Below are 25,430 nucleotides of genomic sequence, written 5' to 3'. Positions count from 1 at the left end.
GATTTAACCTTTTGAAATCGTAAGGAGTTTTATCAACTTTTAAGAAAAAGAACATCTGGTGTACCGAAAAGGACGAACAGCCAGAAGAGTCTAGACATAACACGATTGGAACTAATTGGGGATAATTGGATGGTGAAGTAAGGTCGTTTTAACCTGCAAATGTAAGCTCATCTGCTTTTCTTTTTAAGTTACACACTTGTTTTTATGAGTAATTTGTAATATTGCAACATTCAGCTATATGGCACCAAACACTTTTGAGAAATTTGAAAAATATGAAGATCCAATTATCCCAAATTGGTTCCAATCGTGTTACATGCAAATTAAACATGGCTGTGCCAACTCATTGAAGAAGAAAATTAATACAATTATAACTCAGTTTAAATACCTCTTTACTATTGAAGTTCGTTCGAGGAATCTACCACGTAGATTATTCGTAACGATGACGAAAACATGAAAGACAGTTGCTATTGACAAATTAAAATATCGCCTAGAAATATGCAAAGAATGCCTAATCGATATGTCTGCATAGAATCGTCGGAACTATTTTTCGAAGAAAATATCTTTTAGTCTCATTGAAAACAACGTTATAGAGCTTCGAGGGAAATGGAGGATTCTTTGATCTTTCCATTTTACTAGATCGCAAGATCTTGTGATATTTTTAAAATTGGAATACGGCCGTGATCATCGCAAACTTTATCAGTTCGTGACGGACTCGGACCGCGTCGTACACTGTTATTTAGGCTACCTTTAATAGGGAAGGACATTATCATGTTATGTACTTATACGTATTGTATGGTAACAGACGCCGACGAAATTCCTCTTGTCTGTATGTTGTATGAAAAGACTACGGAACTACATACCAGGGCTGACATATGAAAACAAGTCTGCAAAACAAGAGCGTATTTGGGATATTTTAATGAGAACTGTGTCAAAGTTCGTATTCAGGCCAGTGATACAGGTGAAAGGTCAAGTATTTTGCAACCTTTTCCCAGCATCTCTGATGTTCCGTACACATAACCAATCTTTGTCTCTTCTTAAATCCATGGATGCTGTCGGTAACGCACTATCGGTAAACGACAACGTATTATATAAGATTTGCATCCCTATGCATTTACATTTGAGTCCCTATACGGCGTCGGTCCGCGACATGAACATGACGTCATAGGGGAATCCCGGAGAATGCTTCGATTTGAGATATTGAATGCCCGGATTGAATGCCGCAGTTTCTAGTACTAGTGTACATGACTAAAAGCCAAGACAGCAAGAAAAGGGTTGAGAAAAGACACCACAAAATGTACTGCTGAAGTCATCAACGATGTGTTCGTTCATTCAGTCGGTTTCACTTCAACTACAGTGTCCGTAGAGGTCACATCTGCAAAGCTGTGGGCTAGCATTGTGCTATTTTTAGAACACTCGGAAATACCCGGCAATGGACCAATATGAAGGCACCACTAAGACATGTATTAAACAATAATTGCGATTCGTGTCGCATGATAACCAGGGAAGATATTTTACATACAACCACAACAAACGCCCACGGATTTAAAGGTCCCTGCAAACCGTCGAATTGTACAAAAATCGAACTGCTCTCCGATACTGATGGGGAGAACATGGTGTGCATACTGCAAGAGAAGGGGTCACAGCCTGTATGAAGACAGAGTTCTGTACATTGAAATCGTTTGCGTGAAATCTAGGATTTGTGGGCGTTGCTACCAGAGCAAAGAATTTCTGACCGACCTGTTTAATGCGAGGAGCACCCTTCCAAAGGACAACGGAGACTTTATATTGCTTTGCAGAAATCTGTGGGAACTTGATGCGGGAATTGAGGCGAACAAGGACTACAAAATTAATCCAAGACTCAACGATTACAATAACAATGGTCACGAAGTTGACGAAGAGACAGATTTGGGTGCAGCGGCAGCGGTGGCCCCCCGAAAGGGTCACCTGTTTGAGTATTTGAGAGACGCTGTTCTTGAAATTCCAATATTCAGATATTTCATCGACTTGTTGGAAATGCTTGGCTCGTCCGCCTCTGGGTTTCGGAGCGATTGCGAGCTTGTTGGACTCTTCTTGGATGAGGTGGTTCAACATAAGTGCGGCGAACGCTTGCGTTCTTATCTTAAGGAAAGAAATCTCGCAGACGGTGGTAGGGTTGACTTCAAAGAAAAGTTGAGAAAAACTTGGTTTCATCAGACCGAAAATGATGGGGTTTTGTCATGCGCTTTTCAACGTGTGTTCATAGGTGAGACTTCTGACGAAATGACAATTGCTATCGTTGCCGCATACATAAGGAATGTTCCGCAGTGCGCATGTGCTTTATACGTGTCCCTTTAAATATCATCTAGCCTTCACGTGCTGTATATATGGAACAATAATTAAATGCTTGAACATCTAAATTGTAAACCCAATTTACGAAGTTAGCTTTTAAACCCTTGCTCTGTTGTTCAGAACAACCGTAGATAAAGCGCACTCAATATTATAATAAATCAATGAAAAGTCTCAATACTTCTCTTTTCAACCTGCCAGGGTAACGTGCACAACATAGTGTATCCCATCACGACCATTGTTACCACAAATGCCAATAAATTCTGTAGTCACGTCTTTTTTACGGACACACTTTATTGCCTTCTCTTGAGTTCTTTGTGCTCTGTTTATTGTATTTGGAAAATGCGAAGTACCCCGTCGCTTTCTCGCAACAATGAGGGTATCTATTGATAAAAAAAAACTGCATAAACGACAAACGTTTAGTAGTTATTAGAATGCCTCACGCCTTCTTTGGTCGCAAGTGTTAAGTTCATATTTTTCTCTTAGTTGACATGACGCCACTTTCGCAGATCAAAATAGAAAGTGTATATTTTTACTGATAGAATCGAGACTATTTTCAAATCAATGAAAAGGTGAACTATGCATTATACTCACCGAACACGTCATTGATCAACATTTCACATCCCAAATTAAAAATTAATACGACTTTAGTTGACATTGTTACACTTGAACAGTATTTCTGTTCTACTCGAGAGACGAGGTGTACGTTTGTGATCGTTCATGTTTATTTCGCAAGCAAGGTAAGCTTGCAGTTCACGAGAACAAAGCGCTAATAGATACATCTTGGAGAAAAACACGGTGACGCTTCACGTTTTGCTCGTGTTTTGAAGCTTTTTAGTCCAGGACATTTTAGCATAACTATATAAAAGGCGAACTAATTTGATACGACATGAATTTTCATTTCTAAAAATGATATGAGAATTGTCCTATCGTACCCATCACGTTATTTCTAACAGCACAATAAAAAAATAGTAGCACATGTATATACATATTGTTTCGACGGGTTTTCTGGCCAGATCACGCCAAAATATATATATCATATATGTGTGTTAGAAGATACTGTCACAAACCGTCAAAGTTTGTTTCGATGATACAGTTTGCTTCTGCAGAAAAGGTTATACTTGTCACTTGTGTCATGCGACTCCGCTTTGTGTTCGGGATCATGAGGAGGCCTAGGATCATATGGGAGGCAGTGTCGCAAAGTCGCTCGACAAATGACCGGTATAATAAAAAGCGCCCGGACTTCTCAGCCTTTTATCTCAGCACAGTCGTTTCAAGAGGGACTGTGGTCTTGGAATCTCGTGCATTGCTTTCATAACTCAAGTCTCGGAGCTTTACTTTGACAGGGTGTCATTGGTTGGTCAACATTCCTCACTGTAATTTATGCACAGACAACAAACCTATTTTTATGTAAGCCTTCCATTACGCAACCAAGCCACGACAGAGATTATCAATTTCTACCAGCTGCCCTTATCAAATCTATCGTGTGTTAACTGCAGATATAGGCCTATTGTCTTATCATAATACTGTGCACATTGATGCCGGTCAGTCCATTAATGTAAAACGTCGGTAAAACTGGAAACAGGTTGTAAAACAGACGATACTTATAGATATCATGCATCGTTTCCGTGTTTGCTTTGTACTGGTCTGTCACTGACATTCTGATTTCAACTTAATGTAGAATGCGTCTCGGGGGCAGATATTTGGACTCTCAAACTTTTTCGATTCTATTCTGATCTACCACTTATGGGAATTCATTTTGAAACTCTCTGATCAAGAAAAATTTTTCCCTTCTTCGTTGTTTTGAAAATCGCATTATTTTTCTCCGTAGGGATGGCGGCCATTTTGAATTTCAAATATCGGTAAAATTTGACTAATTTGTTACTCTCGTGCAAAAATTTGTACGGTGACCCCAAATATTTGTTCTTGATTTTGAAAGTGAATTGCTGAACGAGTCCTTAGGAAAAATGTGAGCGAAAGTTTAAGTCTTTTACTTTCGAGATGCCTACTACCTTAAGTGCCACAGTTGACAATTGTATGCCATTCTGCCATTCACTTCAGCCATGAATGAATTCAATGCTATTTGAGAGCTAAAGACTAAAATCCGCGCATGAGCTTTAATAAAACTTGCTAAAAAATTGCACATTTTATCTATGAAATTAGCGATGATTGTAGACAAACTGCGAATCGTGCTTCCCGTTTTATTTTCAGTGCGGTTACCAGCTGCCATGTCGATCATTGCCAACGTTCATGGCCGTACCGGCGACCAATAAACTGTTACAATACGGTATTGAATTATAACCCGCGAAGGAACGAAAGCTACTGCAAGGATTGAACCTTGCATTTTAGTCAGAACATATTAAAAGAGACCTTTGAATATATTGTGATCTGTCATACGTTGTCATTCTACAGTAACTTCACCTTTTCTATTTTTCGCTAGGCAAATTAAAGATGTATGAAAGAACCAGGAAACTGAAGGCAGAGAGTTTTGTTTCCGGGATTCATAATTGGATACGCTTTTATTTGTTGGAAAAGGGAGGTGACATCACATACAGCGGAATCCACGGGAAACAGGTATGTGCGATTTTCGTGATTGGTTGCAATTGCATTTATTGGTATTATAACCGAGCTGTGCGAAACGTTAGGGTGTCACAGCACAAGAGCTCTAGCGCAAATATGGCAGCATCCTACGACTGTAACATTTCATCGCGATTATCACAATCCTTTCCAAAACCTTTTGGTCTCTTATCAAAGCTGAAATATCCAACAAATACATTCCACAAACAGATATTGAGTATTACTAAGTATATAGCAAATATAGCATAGTGACATTTCTCTAGATATTCTTTAATCTATAACTACGCAATATGTTTGACTAAAAAGTATATCACATACCAACATAGTTGTCATTGTGCTAAGTTTCCCCGAATTGTACTTTATGTACGTGGACTAAGTTTCCAAAAAATAGTAACTTGCGGAGGCTGTATCTGCAGATTGTCATTTTTTACTGTTAATGCTGTCGAAGTTAGCATTGATATGAAACATTAGTTGCAAACAACTACTATAGGAGTAGGCCTACAAGTCTGAACAATATATGATGGTAATGTTCATACTATGCATATTCTATCAGTGACGTTCTTCAGCTGTCTAGACTAGGGTGTTGTCAAGGGGCTTGTATTTTGATCTGTATGCAGTGGCTGGCGATAGAACTATCGTGGCTATGACGACACCATTCACCATCATGACGTCATACATCATGTGAGACAGGCGTGTATAGATCTGCACATAAATGTCGAGAGCAGTTGCTACAACCATACATTATGATTTACATGAATAAGTATGCAAATAAACCATAAATGTTCCCTTTCAAAAAGATAATGTCTTCGTTATCCAATATAATACATCGTGATTTAAATGTTCTGTCAATAGTACAATATAGCTACAGCTATAATATAGCTACAGGCGATATCAGAGTAAGATACTACACATAAAACCGAAATTGATACGGTATCTGCGGGTAACAAACGATACGGAAGACTTGATAATGCAAAGATAGTTCAGGAATACACAATTTGTTAGATGTTAGAGGTAGATGATTCCCGATTCCTGATTAATTTTTGTGCCGATCTTCACTCAGTATTCAAGTACAGTAGAGTTTTCCTTTTAGTTTTGTTTTGGGCAGGTTTTTGCCTTGCTTTGATTTGGGTTTTTTTCTCTGATGGATTTTATACAGAGAGAGTTTGCCAAAGGATGGTCATACTGAATTCTCAATATAAGCAAATTCGATAAACTTCAATGTTCTAATGCAAAAATCTGTGGTTTGGCCACTGATCTTTTTGTGGCTGATCACTAAAAGTTTCAAGTTTAGCGAAGTATGGTTGAAAGTTTTAGCATTTTCATTTTCAGGTACGTTGAGACAAGTTAGACGTATAATTTATACCCAATTCACGTCATTCTTTCACGTTTAAAAAATCAGCATGGCTCATGCGTACATTTGTTCTTCTCAGTGAAACACTAAAGTGTATGTCCACGTATTATAACCTCACTGCATGGCGATATATTGTGCGGTTGAGACACGCTCCAAAACTTCCGCAATCATGAATGGCTCTGTAAATGACTGAGGTCATATGATTACAGCAAACTTGCGCATTCCTCGGGCAAACTGACTGTTTTCGGTCGCGAAATGCTTCTTATCATTCGTTTACCTGATTATTTCAGTGTCCTAGCGACGAGAAGAAGATAATGAATGTAGAATTCATCTGCGATCATGACGTCATCAAACCCGTCGGCAGCACGTTCTTCGGGACAAGTCCCGCCTTCGAAATCTGCCTTTACACCGCTGCTTTCTTGTGCGGCTGTCAGGAAGGACATACGTACATCAGACTCGGATCCCACAACGTCGATCTGTACTGTCCTTCAAATGTCCAAAATGGTGACGATGAACTGGCAATCTGCTATCCCGTCGAAGATTAATATAATTCCGACGTTCTTTGACAACATGTCGTAACCTTTAAATGTTTAAAGCACTTGCAGAGTTTCATATCTACAACAAAGTTTCGCTGTTTCGAAACAAGAGTAAATAAAACAACACAGTACATTTTGTTGTTAAGTATCAAGATGAAAAAAAATCAATAACCTTATTTTAGAAGAACTAAAGACTTCGTTCGCAATATATGACATCATCTATTTGGAACAGAACGTAAACAATAATCAATAATGTGCAAAAGACAATAATTGATAATGCAAAGATGGTTCAAAGGCGTCGTGAGATGCCACACATGATATGATGCTAGAATGGTAGTGTGATAATTCTGAAATATCTTCGGCAGAAAGCAAATCGTTGTTTGATGACGATTTATAAACAGGTAACGGGTAGAACTCAGTTATTGTAATTCCACTATATATTTTCCACGTGTTCTCGACAGTGCTTTGCAAATCGCTATCGAATCAAAACTTTATCCTTAGATTTTAAGTCACTGGCTTGTTCATACGCCATCCGGCGCTTGCTGTTATTCCTTTGGAGTCTACTGTATGTAAAATATTGGAGGATACAGTTTTTGATCGTTGGAATAGGGTGGAAATGTTAACTGTAAGTGTCCACAACAGTGATACTGTAGAGCTGTTTGCACTGTGTTGGCTTAACGACGACTGCACACCTCCTATAGTTGGAGAAACGATAGTTTCTGTCCCCCTCGGAAAATCCTGACCGGAAATGCGTTGCGATCAACACAGATTATATATCGAAGTGTGCAGTGTGGTCAACTTTAACGAGAGAGTTTTGCTTTCGGAATGATTTAACAGAGACAAAGTTTAAAATGGCAAACCAGAACCTCTTTATAGTCTTTTGGAACTTCCTCATCATGAGAATTTATTTTAATTGTCCCAATCTGTTGATCACGATATATATCAGAGGTCCAAAGTGAAATGATTTTAAGTTCCAAATATGTTAAACGAATCGATAAGTAACCGAAAATCTGAAAGGATTAATAGTTTTAACTCTTAATAATCTTTTAATTGTTTTTATTCCAAAAAAACAAGCACATTTTCTTCTCAATTCCTCTAAGGTATACTGATATGCAGACTATTAGCCTTTCAGACAAATGCATTTTGTGAAACTTCAGTGTTATTGTAGGCAAGTGAATTCTGGTCCCGACCAAAATTTAGTCGCCAATGATAACACTGAACATTACACGCACGGTACTACGTTCACATATTTAAAACTATGTATTCGCCATGACACCCAAAAGGTTACAATAAGTTGCAGTCTTTAGAAATCTATGTCTGTATGGTATGTGTTAAGCTGGCTGAGGGGTATTCTTTAAAGGTGTACTTGTGACAAAAATTGGCAAAATAATGTCCAGCTATGGCCGGCTGCTTATCCTCTTTTTACTTCGCAGTTCATGATATCGTCAAATGATCCATTTTAACAACGAATAGAGAGATTCTTACCACGTTTAATGTTTTGTTAATGTTCGAAAATAGAGGAGCTGAAACCAATTTGATAACCAAGATCGAGAGTGCACTTTGGTTCAGCATGCAAGTCATCAGAGATAAAGAGAAACCATTCGACCGACGTTAACTACGAAATACATGTAAAAGTTTTGTCGATTCACTACTCAGGTAAAACTTGATGCAATGATTCTTCTGAAATACCATTCAAGAACGTCAAAACATATATATATATATTATTTATCTCTCATCTATAATAATGTTTTCTACAGATACATAATTACACTTCTTTTTTTAAGGGAGCAAACACGAATTACTATCAGAGAGGCAACAAGCAATGATGTAAATATTTCCTTTTTTCATCAACTATAAATTGACAAATCCGTCTACCAGAAAACTGTAAGTACATACAATACAACATTGTATTGCACATAAATACATATATATATATATATATATATATATATATATATATATATATATATATATATGAGAGAGAGAGAGAGAGCTCATAAGATCAAGAGATCAAGAGATCATATAAATATAACGTTAACGAAGGTAAAATGAAATACTATCTGTCGATTAACTTTCACCCTAAGACTTTTTCACTAGTGGTAGCTGTCTATGATTTACCGAACTAATATAAAAGATATCTTAGTAAGAAATTAAAGTGATCGATTTCAAAGCAGATCTTTAAGACCATAAGTGTAAATCTCTTCTTATAAACTAATAGATATCGTTGTACAGACCAACGCGATGTATCTGTAACTTTACTTTCCAAGTTGTAATACCTTTCACTGAAGTGTCATGCTCTTTGTAGTTGGGATATATATACTGAGATTGTAATATTAATGATATGTATTCAATAGATAGACCCAATTATCCCTATAGTATGACGTCACACTATAGGTATATGACTACGATGAATCCATATTCCACATGTGGTGGATATGGGACCCGGACTACTTTTAAAACGTAAACAAAAAATCAGCTGTTCAGTTCAGAACTTATTTTCAAATCCCTGAAATGCAAAAGTGGGAGGGTAATGAAACATAAGGAAATATGGAGTATTAAAATATATGTGTAGAACACAAAATACCGTCGATACTAGAATTTTTATGAATTTGTGTTTCTTCGTCGTTGATTTCGATTGAAACGTTTGATTTGTACACCGCTGACATTTTAACGGTATGTTACCGGCATTTTGTGTTGTCTACCTCGTCAAAATTGCCCTTCTCGATGTCCATCAAACAACATAATAAGCATAGCCGATAACCCAAGACACGTACCAATCATCCCTACAGCAGTAAGAATGTTTTCTGAATCAACATGGACGGGTTTCAAGTTCAACATCACGATCAATGCTGCCGCGGCAGTCAACCAGTCGAGCCCCCGGGGCGAGCCGATGAAGCAAAGAGAGCGTCCATTATTTCTGACAGCAATGACGATACTCCGGACTTGAGACTCATCAGAAGAAACGCTATTATATTTTCAAGAGCGACGAGTTCACAATGTTATCAGTGCATTTAAAGGTGCAAGCTATTGTTTTGTCCATGCATATTGTGAATCACGTTTCCTGTATTGTACCTTGTTGTTGAACTTCCGTCGTCTCGCGTCTGAGCTAAGAAAGACTCGTTGCTTGTATGTTGTCTTACCGATTCCGAACACTGTTCTTCATTATATTTAAACACGCTCATTTTATTCGTAAAATATTAAACATACAATTGGCAATTTCGTAAAACATAATAATTGTTAATTTTGAAAATTTCATACAAACTTTGCAAAGAAGAATTATTTGAATGATGTTCGAATATTGACAAAAATAACCCGTTCTCGCCAGCCGCGGCTGAGTGTCGCGACGTCCCGCTTGTACGTCCAATAATTTTATGAATGAATTTTCACTAAAATTGATGTTATAGTAAGTACCAAATAAATACCTTGCATTAAAAATCCATAGTCTTTCCTATTTCCGCTTGATTCGCACAGAAAAAGCCCTACGAGAGACGCTAATTATCCATAGGAGCAGCCCCGACATGTTGAGCTGACCGCAGTCAAGTCAGCTGTGACCCAGCCACGACCGCATAACACAAGCGTATGAATTCTTGTAAAATACTCCCTCTCGTTTTTCCCAGTAATTATCATTCCTGGAAGGTTTATTCACGGAAAACTGGGTCTATGCATGTGATAAATATATAATCCCCCCGTATTCCTCACTCGTGTGTCTGCGTCGCGGACTCGTGATTCCCCGTGTAGCGGCCGTATCCCCCCTCGCCTACGGCTCGGAGGGATACGGCCACTACACGTGGAATCACTCGTCCGCGACGCAGCCACACTCGTTCGGAATACGGGGGGATTATATATAAGTATTCAATAGTAAAGAACGATCGATATGATACATGACACTGGATAATGCATGTAAGTGTTTATTATTCATGGAAAGGAAATGTGAAAAGTAGATCAATCATGTTTTTCAATCGTTACTTTGACAAGCCAGACTGAAGTCTATTTCGACCTATTCAAAATCAAGGGGTCACTTTATCCCTAATCTTCGTCATTGGTGCTTTTATTTTTAAGATATAGTCTATTTGATTCATTCACTAAGACTTATTTGCAGTGTATTTGAAACAGATTTACAACAGTAAAAGTAAACATTTTAAATGCATTGTGGTGTAGACGAAGGTTCGGCTTGAAAGTGACATGGTTTAGAGAACTGTATGACATTGTGAACAAGCAATGTGTTCAAATAGACTGTTCTGTAATGTTAAACTCTCAGTTACTGTTCAATGTGTGGTCCATTGCAAAATGTAACTTCAATCTTCACCACTTATATAAAGTTCTTATTCTATTTATAAATTTAGGCGTGAGTGTGTGTGTTACTTAAGTTTTTATGCTTGGGATATAACATGAGACTTATTGCTTTTTTGGAGAGTAATAATATTTTGGCCGAGGAACAAAATGGTTTCAGAAAAGATAGGTCTTGCCAGGACCACATTTATGTTCTGACATCGATTGTGCGTAACCGCCTAAATAAGCATTTACCTACATTTGCCTCGTTTATTGATCTGCGCAAAGCATTTGATTTTGTTGATAGGGATTCTCTTTTATTTTTAAATTACTCATAAATGGTGTAGATGGCAAGATGTATTGGTCAATTAAATCTCTGTACACATATACTAATGCCAGACTTTGTCTTAACGGTAATTTAACGGCTTCATTTGACACTACCAGTGGTGTAAGACAAGGAGATAACCTATCGCCAACTCTTTTTTCACTTTTTATAAATGACTTAGTTACCGAGTTGTGTGCTTTAAATTGTGTTATCACCATAGGAGGAACTAACTATTGTATGTTACTTTACGCAGATGATATTGTACTCTTTTCTGATTCGGAAGCTAATCTTCAGAAATGTTAGATCAATTTAGTATTTGGTGTAAAAAATGGAGATTGTCTATTTAATGCTTTGAAATCAAAAGTTGTTCATTTCGAAAAAATAACGACGAACGCAGTCGTCACGGCTTTAAAGTAGGTAATTATATTCTAGATCATGCATCAAAATATAAATATTTAGGAATCGTTTTCGACGAACATCTTGATTTTTCAGTAACTGCCACAGCTCTGGCTGATGCAGCTAATAGGGCCCTAGGTGCTCTGATAGCAAAATTTAAATTTTTGAATAATATGGGTTTTAAGACATATACTAAAATATATGAAACTTCGATAGTACCAATCTTAGATTATTGTTCAGGGGTCTGGGCTTACGAAAAGTACAATGTCTGTGAATCTGTTCAGATAAGAGCATTAAGGTGTTTCCTTGGGATACACAAATTTGCCCCTACGTTGGCTATTAATGGAGATACTGGATGGAAATCTTGTGTTTCAAGGCATTGGGCAAATAAAGCACGCCTGTGGAATGTGTAATTTGAATGAAATAGATTAACTAAGAAAATATTTTTATGGGATAATTCGTTAAATTGTAATAACTGGGCATCAGAAATGTATAACATTTTCGATAATTTAGAAATAGACGACATCTATCCTTGTAATGTAAAAGATGTTCAAGATATGAAACAAAACAAATGTAACGAGCATTGGTACACTTATGTGTTAAATAAGCCAAAATTACGTACGTTTGCGAAATTCAAGACGGAGTTTGGCGAGGAAAAATATTTGTCACTGGACATGTCAAGGACTGAAAGATCCTTTTTGTTCAGCTACGTTTTGGAATTCTTCCTTTACGAATTGAAACGGGGCGATATCGAAATGAGATTATAGAAAGACGTATTTGTAGATTGTGTGATTTAAATGCAATCGAGGATGAACTGCATTTTATGTTTCACTGTCCTATGTATAATGATTATCGTCAACACTTGTATCACGAGGTTGAGTTAACAAATCAGGGTTTTTCCTCTTTTGATGATATGCAAAAATTATGTTATCTTATGTTGAATAATGCCAGATTAACGGCAAAATATATCAAGAAAGCGTTTCAGAAAAGACGCAACACTTTATTCAATTAGTTGACGCAGTGTATGCTGCAAATATTCCTTTCCTAAGTTTGTCACGAATGAGATATTGATTTACATTATTTATTAGTTTTAACTCTAGTTCATTACTGTCTTCGTCCTGAGACCCTCTATGATGCTTAATTTTGCTTTATAGTGACTTGTAAGCCCGTTGGGCTGGATGACCTCTCATAATGTATGACATATAATCAGTTTCTTGTATTAGTGATGTCATAAGTCACTATAATAAATATAACTACTAACTACTATGCATCTAGCAATCTTCATGAAACTAAAGTAACAAACATAAATACTTCGTACTTCATAATTTTTGTTGTAATTTATAACGCTCTGCTTTTATTTAGGATCGAGCACTGTAATTTCCCACAAGGATATTTGTAGTATTATAGACATCATGGATATGCGAGTCCACAAAAGCTGCAAGCCAAGCTTCACATATTGCGAACGGCCTCTACTACCAGAAGGCTACAAACTGTTTTTACAACAAGGATTCTACGACAGGCAGCAAGAGCAGTGGCCAGAGGATGGTAGTGAACATACATCAGCCGTCGAGCGCCTCGATACTACTTGCAGCTGTGGATCCGAAAACCATAGAACCCATAGCAAAGTGTGTATACTCGAAAAGCAAGGCATGCAAGAGACTCACCCAAAGAGCAAAAGACCGAGCAGGCACCAACACAGGATATCGACACCATACAAGAGCATGAGGACCTGTTGCAGCTGCCAAGACAGATTCTGTCCTGAAAAGTAGTGTGGAACATCAAACACAAAGACGACTTGTTTTGTACTGGTCCGTTCGAACTGCCTGACATTGTGAACCCTCCAGGTAGCTAGCATGTCTGTGTGGCAAAGGAGATTATTGTATTTGGCAAAAGATATGGGCTATAGCGGCCCCAGTCCACATCAACATTACAAGCTACTGAACCGCCATTGGCATTGCAAGCTGCTACTACACTGCCATTGACATTCCAAGCTAGTAGACAACTATGGTCCCTTCGGAAAGGCATAACAGCACATCTTGGCAGTAGCTGATGGTGTATAGTTCACCAAGTCCCAGTCCAGCCATTTTTGCTGGGTGGGGGGCACCAAGCAATTATTCGGGTGGGACCACCACCTATGCATGGTAATCATACGTACCATCGCCATTTGGGGCATTGATTAGACAGCACTATCTGAGGCACCGTCGAGAGGATAGAGAGGGATATGGACAGAAGCGCCTAGAAGAAGAGGCAAGAGAGGAAAGGCAACTGCCAATGGCCCTGTGGTGGAACCTTGCCACCTCCCTTTACAGGTATGCCATGGCCTCCAGGCCCACCAGGAGCATCAATATGTTCTGATACGCCCACATAGCCAAATGCAAAATAGTCGGCACGCAAATCTCCCTGATGGCTGCCATGGTGGAGGACTAGGCCAAATGGGAGAAAATGGTGCTATGGGCCGCTGATAACTTCGGCTTCTCCATGTGCCCCATTTTCCGGGTGGACAAATGATGATAGATTTGGAGAGTATGGAAATTGGGTCCTTCTGGTGCTACACTCAAATCAGCGATGTGGGCACACTTCTGACCCCCAAGAAAGAAAACTGACAAAGCTACTGCCAATCCAAAGGAATACCTCCCTGAGACCACCATGTCTTTTCGCAATGGAGAGAAAAGAAAAGCTAATGTTACAGGTCGCGAAGTCCATTCCCCCTATTAGAGGAACCCACTGAGAGGCAGGTATTGGCACTCTCCTGAACCGGCTGAGAGGAACGCCTGCTGGAGATTGCTAACACCCTGGCCAGCAAGGAGTGGGAGGAGGTGGCTCGGAGCCTACATGGATGAAGGGGCCGCCTCGATGCAGAAACAAGAAAGAGATGCTGACAAGAGCTGGACAACCTTTGAAGTTGCGCAGCTGTGCTGGAAGATATCAAGGAGGCCTGGGAAACTTGGATGGCATGGTAGAAAGGACACTGCGCAGTCCTGTGTTATGTTAGAAAAAACAGTGTGAAGTCGGAGATTTTCTTGAAAATAAAATATATTACGAAAAATAAAACCAATCACTAGATCAATGGCTAAAGTACAAACTGTAAAAGTTAACAGGCTACTTATCCCAGCTTGGACTGCACAAAGCTTCAGAGTTGAGGCAGACGGATCGATGAAGTGAGCGGTTATTTGACTTGCAGACTTGAGGTTGGTCCGTGCAAAGTCCACAGAATAAATCTAGCGTGTCTGTGAAGATCTTTAAAACTCCTAAAATTAACACTACTGGAGTAATCCCAAAATTAATTACATCAGTGACATAATCCAAAATGTCTGACTGAAAAACTGTGCCGCCCAGGTATATAAATTTAAATTGTTATGTAAGAGAATATAAGAACAATCTAGACTTCTATTGATATGCTAATTACTGTTCTAAAAATATATTCACCTGTAGTAAACACGACACAATAAATTTCCAGAAAGTTTTAAACATGACTAATTTAATTCAAGGTCATGGAGGAAAATGACCTTAAGAATGTTGTGGACTAATTAAACTCGGGTCATGAGTGGGGAATAATGACCTACATAACACCTATTAAAAAGATTTGATACATCGCCGGCAAGCAGGTTGGGTTGTGGGGCTTCGACAAGAAACACACAAAATAGAAGCCGTGAGGCCTTAGGCCATGCTGCAGCTCCTCCTCCCACCGCAGAGGACAGACTTCACAACCGCGTACTGCTATTAGGTGACAAAAGGCCTGGACAGGGTCCTGGAGGCCACATGTGGGTACTTCCAGCAAGAAGGCCTACAGTACAACCATTGCTACCTCTACTGGCTGCAAGCGAATGACAAAACCCAGATGCACCTTGAGATTGGCAAAAGTGAGGCCTTCTGCAATGGAATAAGGAAAGAGATCTATTGGAGTCCCCTCCGTATCCTAGAAACCTTCAACAAGGAGGAAATCTAGGCCCTACAGAGGATAGCCGTTCTGGAGAAGGAGTAGGAAGAAGAAGAGGGGGGAAGGGTTTGGTTTACCTTTATGCCTTGTGGTGAGGCACTGTGTACCGAGGGACACCCAGGATGATTCTCTTTTTCTACTCAATCAACGCAGAGGGCAAGCAGACAGGAGAAGAAAAATACATGGCATGTTTCTGGAAAAAGAGCCAGAGAAGTTTTGCCAAGAAGAAACAGTCATCCCCCATAGTCTGCAAGATCGGTAAAGCGAAGACTGCAAAACGAATTAAAAAAGCACAGGATCGTTTGGTTGTTCCCTCCCCATCACCCGAAACTGTGGAAGGTTGCCATCCTTGTTGATATCCCCTTCTGCCTGCTTGTCCATGCCCAAGAGGGCAATGTAAATGTCGTCCAGCTTGGAGAATGCCGAAATGTTTTGGGGGGTTTTGGGGTTTTTTGCTCTACCCTTTGATTAAGCTGAGCGTAGAAGTCCTTTGTTGATTGTTTGGCAGGAAGGAGCTGTCCCACAAAGGGAATAGATGACTGTGCTGCTCCATTCCAAATTTTGTAGAGGTGGATGGTGCCAATTCTATATCTTTTCTTTGTCGGCTTGGCAGAAAGCTTTCCCCGCAGATCTCAACTTTCTCTAATTTTTTCTTCAGACAGATCTTGCCTGGGTGGTATTTGACTTTCATAGGAAATGCCCACTTATATCTATATGGTAGAAGTCGTATTGTCCTTTGGAAAGTCGTTAGGGGCAAAGTCATGTTGCTCAAGTGTCTTCGGCAAGAAAAAAGCCGATAGCTAAACTTTGCTACGGACTTGCCAAGACACTTGTCCAATTCCTCCAAAACACTTGGACAAGAAACGTTGGGCCTGAAACATGCCCGTGTCACTGGTTTTGGTGTAGCACCACATGGACCCAATTTCCATGTTCTACAGATCTATCGTCAGGATGTCCACCCCAAACATAGGGTACATGAAGAAGCCGAAGTCAGTGGTGGCCTATAGCACCATTTTCTCCCATTTGGCCTCGTCCTCCACCACTGTGGCCTTTTGGGAGATTTGGCCTGTTGTGATCACCGTGCATAGGTAGTGGTCCCACCTGAATGGGTGCTTGGTGCCCCTCCCAGGCATAAAAATTACAAGACTGGGACATCTGTGAATTATACGCCATCAGCTACTGCGAGGGAGTGCTGTTCTGGTTTTCGGAGGGACCAAAGTGGTCAACTAGCTTGCAACGCCCATGGCATATGCAATGTGCAATGTCGATGTGGACTGGGGAACACTATGGCCTATATCTTTTGCCAGATACCTTGTCGCAAAGACATGCTGCATGGGGGTTTCGCATTTTCATGGCAGTTCGATTCGACCAGTACAAACACAAGTCGTCTTTGTGTTTGATGTTCAATACTGCTTTGCAGGATAGAATCTGTCTTGGCAGCTGCTACAGGTCCTCTTGCTCTTGTTTAGCGTTGATATCCTGTGTTTGTGCCTGCTCGGTCTCTTGCTCTTTAGGTGTGTAGAGGTCTTCAGTCCTTTGCTCTTTTGGTGTACGTGGATCTCCGGTCTCGTGCATGCCTTGCTTTTCTTATACACACTTTGCCATGGGTTCTGTGGTTTTTCGATCAGCGGCAAGTAGTATCGAGCCGCTCGACAGCCGATGTATGTGCACTGCAATCCTCTGGCAGTTGCTCTTGCTGCCTGTTGTAGAATCCTTGTTGCAGAAACCGTTTGTAGCCTGCTTCTGGTAGTAGAAGCCGTTCGCTGTTTGCAAAGCCGGGCCAGCTGCTTTTGTTGGCTTATTTTTTGTTTGTTTCTTTGTTTTAAGGTCTAGAATGAGGGAAGTGCCCTAGGCTGGTGGTATCCCTAGGTTGATGGCGAAGGATTTATATATATATATATATATATATATATATATATATATATATATATATATATATATATATATATATATATATATATATATATATATATATGTACGTTCATACACGTTCTTACACATTCACGTACGTACGTATATAATTACATATGTATGTAGTAGAGGGAGCGAGCGCACTTGGAAGTATCGAACAATGAATACGGAATACACTGATTACACAATTATCTGACGTCATTCCTAATGTGTGCGTGCACTCACTTCGAATTCAAGGTTTATACTTTACGCTTACGTGATAAGTATACGGGTGGGTTAATTTACATAAATGAATTATTCTTGGGGGAAAAATATTTATACAGTTGATTGAAGGCTCTCCACGTCGAGGAGGTGTCTGGAAATTCCCAAGCTATTTTTAGACATCTAATGGTCAGATATTCACCAGACATAAGCTGACTGACTGAAATATTTTCGCTGGGCCCATTCCTGCCAATTATTACACTGAAAAATTGTCCTTGGTATAATCTATCTAAATCACGGATAACATTAATTAACTTTATGTACATATTTTAAAGCTAAACAACTTAAAACGACCTCTTTTTGTCGGGTTAGCTTCCTTTGCAAGGCGACTTTGCCTTCGACCGCATCGTACCGCAGACATCTAGGTGAAATATTTACCAAACCTAAATTTGGATCTCCTTTACCTCCTGGTTTTTAAAACTCTCACGAGAAAAAAGTTCCAATGACGTAGATATACTATTTTTGTTTTCAAGTTGATTAAGGGTCGTTCCCATAGGAAGATCGCTGACATCTTTTTTTCACAATTTTTTTGTTACGTCTCCAGGGAGTCGATCTCTGCCCAGATGGAATGGTTGTATAATGTGTCTTGGCAACGTATTAAAGAGGGTTTTACAAATGAATTGTATCGACCAAGTATGTGGAAGTGAGGCCCCCCGGAAACAGATTAGGGTGAACATTTAGATTCAATTTGTAAGAGACGCTGGCCAAAAATATTGAAAAAAATACTTGCCAGCACGTGAAGTCACGCTGATTTTAAGAACAAAAAATGTATGACAGATCACGGTATATAGTGAAAGGTTCCGGAGATTCATGGGAGACTGCAGTCCTAGTCTAATCCAGAGAAACGATAGGAGGTTGGAAAATACAACATGACCCTATTTCGTCCATTCGAAACCATACAAAGTTGTAAGTAGGGAGTTTGGTGTCACAGTTATTGAGGTCATGAGTTAAATGCAAAATGTACATGACTCTCACAGCTGCGACAAAACTTGGCATGAGGGCAAAAACTATCAACACAAAAAATAGCAAAGTTCTCATCACATAGCCTATTTCTATAGCTTCATTGCTGTCCTTGATTTTAGACTGTAAATAGCATCATAACCTCTGGTGTGCGTTAAAATTTAAAGTAGGTCACAAATTTAACTCAGAATTTTATTTTTAGAAGTGAGGTCATCTGTTTTAATCAAATCGTGTCGAGCGTTCCATTTATTTGGTCGATCTGCTTTACAGACTTTCAGACGAAAATTAACTTACATTGGGATGAGAATGAGTGTGAAAGTCAAGTTCGAAGCCACTGCGCGGTTTACCAATAAAATTCCTGAAATTTTGTTACGGCTTTATAGAATTGTGAAATATTCAGTTGTGTATTGGTCTCCGCCAACTCCAATACAAGTTGTTGGAGTTGGAGTTGTTGGAGACCCATACATGACTGGATCTGTCAGTTTGATGTGTGGTCACTCATGGTCATGGGGTGAAATTGAAGTCAGAGCAAGAGAAAGGTAAACCTAGACAAAGCGTAGAGTTTATATCATTACGGAAACAAGCTCTCTCATGGTTGTAAGCGCTGGGTTGATCTACATTTTTCATCAACAGTTACAAGAACGGTTTTGCCCAAGTCAAACTTTCACCACGTTGACTCCGAGTAGGAATCACTCGTCGTTAGGACTTGTTTGTAAAAATAAAATAGCTATGACATGCACAGCTGACGATCGGTTTCCTCTATATACTTTAGCGGTTCTTTTAGATAGTTTAGAGATGATACCCAACATTTTATTTTATGTTTCCCTCTTGGTAAAAACACTTAATGCATACATACACGTCGTGATGGAAAGGTTTTACAGCATTATTGTGTTGCTTTTTCACGGTGATATTCTCTTATATTTTTGCTGTTTTTATTCCCCTTTCATTAGGCATGTAAAGCATTTTTCCCCACTTAAAATACCGTTCCGGTTTTGTTTATTTCGCTTTAGTCCCGTAATTGATATTCAGTGTGAAAGTTGGCATATCTTGAAACTTCCTATCCGTGAACACAGCCTGACAAAAGAATCCCTGAGTTGTGTATTTACTATAGGTAAGCGGACGAGTAGGAGGCGGTTTACGGAATTTAACGGTACTGTTTGCCAGTAAAACTCCGAGGCCCGCAGGGCGAGGGGTTTTATTCCGTAAACCGCCGACTACGAGTTCGCTGACCGTGTTATACCACGAATTTGCCGAGTTTTAGAGCCTTGTTTGCATGTCGAAAGTTTTTATTTGTAATTTTAGTGCAGTGCAAGTTGAAACTTTGGCAGGAAAACATTGACGCGTTTTGACACCTTGTTGAACGAAAGTATAAAAAAATAACCCATGATTGGATAAAACAAAGTTGACAAGTGTTGCTATTGTAGTGCGATGACGCAGTTGAGCACCTGGTTTGATTTGAATTATATGAGTTATGCTTGATTGATTGGTTGGTTGAATGAAGTGAAAAGGTGTTTGCAGATCGACGTTAGAGTCACGCTTTGCTCATTTGGGTCGAAAACTTTGAGCAGCATACACGCAGTTGCCGAGTCGCTCTACGTATTTCGATATGGCGGATGAAGTACAAATGAAAGCTGTATCCAGTGCACTTCAACTACCAAAGCCAAAGATGGAAAAGAAAGTCCCCCTGTCACGCCAGTGCTAACGGCTACAATCGGAAGACCAAGCTACACAGCCACGTCAGAAAAAGGCGCAACAGAAACTGCAAGTACAAAAAAATACGTGTAGATCCACAATGACTGTGGTACTGCGTGTGTTGTGTTGCCTGTAGCTAGATTTAACTTTACCAAAGGCGACTGAAACCTCTACATTCAGTGTTGATAACTGACTTTGAAGTCTTAAATTTCAGCTTCGAATGATCGTGATAACAATAACCTTAACACTGAAGTGATATTTGCAATCAATACCGTTATTTCACGGTGACCTGTAATTGATTTTGAGATGTACAGTCGTGCAAAATTAATTCAGTCCGGTGATTCTTTTAAAGTGTCTTTACTCTGTACTTAATGGTGAAATAAATTTCTTCTGGTATAATGTCTCGCATTTGTTTTTTTTACTCGTCGCCACGTGACTTTCTTTTGTTTAAAAAGTGTCCATTTTACAAGTTCTTTTGTTTAAAAGTGTCCGATTTACTAGTAAACCGGACAGTTTTTAACAAAAGAACTGTCCGATTTACTAGTAAATCGGACACTTTTAAACAAAAGAACTTGTAAATCGGACACTTTTTAAACAAAAGAAAGCCAGGTGGTATATAATAAAATATTCGGTTATGGAAATTAGAGAGCATGGTTAGAACAATGGGCACGAGGCGGAGAGTGGTATAACAACAAATAGAAATCAAAAATAGAATCAAAACATGAACTTCCACCACTTCTCCAAAACGTGAAGAGATATCCAGAGAAATTCGCTCTCCATAATGCTACAAAGCCTTTATGAGCCTCCCTGTGATTTACGTCAATGCCTGGCTACTATTAAAGAAAGTCTACGAACATTTCAAGTCAATAACTCCAGCTTGCAAAAGTAGATTAGAGTGGTATCGTTTAAAATAATTTTACATAAATACAGTTTGTATTCAGTAATGTGCCCTAAACTGAACTGCTTTATGGCTCTAGTTGTCCTGCCAGCAGTTTATCAGACCATAATAGAAGACGAATTAAATACTAGTAAGTTACACCAAAACCTTCCGATCAGATGCAGTGAATTTTAGTATGCCCAAGGTCGTGTTACAATCTAGACTTGCCATGCCATAGCATCATCACTGATCCACTGAACAAAATGACTTATGGTGTTAAACTGTCTAAAGAACTAGACTTGGCTTTACGTCGGCAGTCTCTCAGGTATCCTTTATTGAAATAACGTCTTTCAGTTCCACATGTTATAAGAATGCTAACCTGCCCTAACGCCTAGACATAGTCCTGTCGTGCCGAGGTTGCCACGGTACACTCTTTCCATCGACAGAGCACGTCGTAAGCAATAAAACCTAAGCAATGAACACTCCGGCCGATGGTCTGCAGTGCCCCCTGGGGTCATACTCTAACCCTTAACGTAGTAGTAGTGTTTATTTGTAAAAGCACGAAGCTGATGAAAGAAAAGGTCGACCACTCCTTTAAACATAGTTAAACTTGAACAAAACAATCGCCTTCATGGTAAAGATGTAATGTAAGAGCGCTCAACTAGCTTCAGTACAGAATATGACGCAAGTTGTGTATCGTCTGCTGCTTGTTTGCTGTGGTGAAAATGTCGTAAATCCGGTACTTAAAAGCATGTTTTTAAGTTCTTCAGTTAAGATGTATTCATTGTACTGATTGTAGGAGATTTTATATCTCAACGTTTATGTTTACGCTTATTCTGCAAATATTTGTGGATATCTGTTTTATTATTACGCACATCCAGGTGTTTGAAAACATCCAATATATACAAGGTCAGGCACGTAACCCTCTTTGACCAATGAAAGCGTCCCAAATTTGTTGTCCACGTGGCACTGCATTTTAATGGCACTCAACACCTTCTTATGTGCTGTAATTACGAGATCGACTTTACAGTAGATCTCCACAAAGGTCTATTGAATCAAAATTGCACATTCCATTAAAACCACGTCACCTCTATAAGCGTGTGAAGTAGCTCTTCAAAGAACACCTGGATTCCTCGCGGTAGTCATTGTGCTTAAAAGAAAATTAATGTCCAAGTCACATAAGCTCTATCCAGTATGCTAGGAAACAAACAAACAAATACGAGGTTTAAATTTGCCTGCAATCTCTCTCTCTCTCTCTCTCTCTCTCTCTCTCTCTCTCTCTCTCTCTCTCTCTCTCTCTCTCTCTCTCTCTCTCTCTCTCTCTCTCTCTCTCATATTAATTTATAATATACATAAGTACATACGTACATACATACACACATACATATATACAGACAGACAGACAGACAGACAGATGGACAGACAGACTTTGTGTTAGATGAACAATGTGAGCTGGTAATCACAATGAAAATTGTTGTGTCGGGTTTACGGCACTGCCCGTTCAACAGTTACTTATAAATTTTCATCGACCTCCTCTGACGGAAATTAACACCTGAAACGAAATACTACACCGAGGGTCTGTTGGTCTTTTTAAAGAACGCTTGCAGGACCGCATTATGAGAAATGTGGGGATTTTTGGTTGTATTGGGTTCCTTACCGCGAACTTATTTCATCATACTGGCAAAACTCTTAAAAGCATCCACAAGGTATAGAATTATTAATATATGTTAATTTAGTAATAATAAAAAGATTTTCTCTCACTAAAGTGAACTTCCTGTCACTACACATTGCCTCAGAAACTTTAAGTCAAACAGGCAATAGTGTTATAACATAAAATAGCCATCAACTATAAAGTACTGCATATGCACTGCAAATTTCATTGACATCATAGAATTACAAATTAAATTGCCTGTGTGTATAGTACTTGACATTTTGTAGACAAACCCGTCAGGCCCAACTATAAATACATGTGACCATATTGATGTAAGTATAACAGTAGTGCTATCGATTGCATCGTGCGCAGACAGAAACAGAAAGGCTCGACTTATTCTTTACGTTCATTATACTAACAAGTACTAGAATGTCGTCATTTGCTCTAAATAACAGTATTTTGTTTTTATTTGCTTTACAAGCCGTTCTTATACTCGCCATGACATCTGTAACGTCTGTAAGATATGACTCTGATTGTTTCAGAAAATCGTTAATGGATGCTTTACCCATCCAAGATTGAAATGCTAAATCAACAATTACAATGAAACGAAAAGCGAATGACATACAAGAAGAATTTCTGAAGGCGCAATGTAGGGTATAAACAGATGGTTTTACCATCGTCCTTTTCGGGACTGTTGCAACGATATTTCTTAGTTTACACTCTTGCCCGTTCTATAAATGTTTCGATGCCCTGGGTCATCGGTCGGCAGAGTGTAACTAATTCAAACACGCAATTGTGACTGTGCGTCTAGACATACATAGTACGTACAATGTATGACACGTTGCGCATACATCGATTATTCTCAACGGACAACACAGTGACTGTTCATGATTTTGTCTTCTGAATGCGTTATCAAGAGTCGAAAACTTATGAAAAAAGTCGATGTGTAGGATAATAAGCAGGTATAACTGCGATATAACCGCGATGCCAAAAAAACCACAGCAGCACAGTGTATTATGTTAAAGTATGTTGTGTTTGGCGTACTCAGTCCAATAAAAAGTTTTGTTAAATTAAAGCACTGACTCGCAGCGTGTTTGCAAGGTTATATCTGATTGGTCGATTGTCACTATTCACAGCAACTTAGGGAGTTTTATTTGTATTATTTCATTATAACGGTACGATTCTGCCAACCAATTGGATAACAGCTTCGAAATCGCTGCAAGTCGGCCCAATTAAAGCACTGTACTATCAGTTGCACTAATTTACATTTTCGGAAGCTTCTTCCACATTGTGAAAAGTGGACCTGATGAAAGTCATTCCCTCCTCCTCTTTCACAGATAATAAAACAAGAGACGATGTGAAGATTATAGTGCTGGTTTATATTTTCTCTTATACCTTTTAATAATCAACTTATTTGCAGCTTCTCAACGACGCCTCTTAAGAAAACTGAACGTTGATATTTGGATGTCCTACCATAAAATTACATCAGTAAAAAAAGGCCATCTGAACTCTGCTGTTGTCCTATTAGCCCTCACGAGGGTTGAAAATCAAGCTATTTGTATAAATTACTGCGCATGCTTCATTCAACGAGACAGGCGGCCATCGAATTAAAATATTACCAAAACGAAGAGGAAGAAACTAATAAAAACACTGGGAGACAGAAGTTGGTCTGACCAATCGCCATACCAGGACCTCGATCACCATTTAATTCTGAGGTATCCAACAGTAACACAATGGTCGCTCGTTGTAACTTTGACAAGCATGTTTATGTATATAAGATCACTTGAAACACCTAAATCTTGGCATTTCTCCAATGCAGAGCCCAGCATAATGTACCTGATTGTACTTAATGTTTGCTTAGACTCTGGGCAAATCTGCTGGTTGGTTTTCCCAATATTTCTGTGTATGGCGTTGACTGGGATCAAACGGTGGTCCCGATCGGCACGATGAAACAATATTTGACCTTTAACATGAATAAACCATTATATATCCATCATTTGCTACGTGCTTATTGAAAGCAAACAGACGCATAAAGAGTTTATCATATGAGCGTGAGTCATCTTGTCACGTGTGCATGACGTCATTAATAGGGATGTGCAATATAGTAAAAGTTGCATAATTTGTAATCCCATGTAGCCAAAGAGTATATGAAATATATGATCATCCTGCTTTATTTAAACATTCTGTGCTTTAGTTGTTTGCTAAAAACCCGAAACAACATTACCAAAATTGTCGAAAAAATCGGACGCCCATAATGGGGGAGTACCATTACGTTGCCTCTCATCCAAGGACCGTCCACTCATGGCCTCGATCTGAATTCAGAATCTAGCGTAGCCACCGTGAGGCTGGCAGTTAAAAACAC

The 25,430-nt window shown here is 39.1% G+C and overlaps 1 protein-coding gene across 1 annotated transcript; it reads left to right on the top strand.

Moving 5' to 3' along the window:
- Positions 1-1,474: 1,474 nt before the first annotated feature.
- On the top strand, positions 1,475-7,852 carry LOC139135527 (poly(U)-specific endoribonuclease-like). The gene is made up of 3 exons (XM_070702958.1): positions 1,475-2,242; positions 4,766-4,899; positions 6,544-7,852. The coding sequence occupies exons 1-3, from the start codon at positions 1,600-1,602 to the stop codon at positions 6,796-6,798; spliced, it is 1,032 nt and encodes a 343-aa protein (XP_070559059.1). The 5' UTR covers positions 1,475-1,599; the 3' UTR covers positions 6,799-7,852.
- The last annotated feature ends 17,578 nt before the right edge of the window (positions 7,853-25,430 follow it).

Source organism: Ptychodera flava, chromosome 6 (genome assembly GCF_041260155.1).
Source record: "Ptychodera flava strain L36383 chromosome 6, AS_Pfla_20210202, whole genome shotgun sequence".
NCBI lineage: Eukaryota > Metazoa > Hemichordata > Enteropneusta > Ptychoderidae > Ptychodera > Ptychodera flava.
Note: the sequence above shows the minus strand (reverse complement) of the source record. Positions and strands in the feature narration are given on the sequence as shown.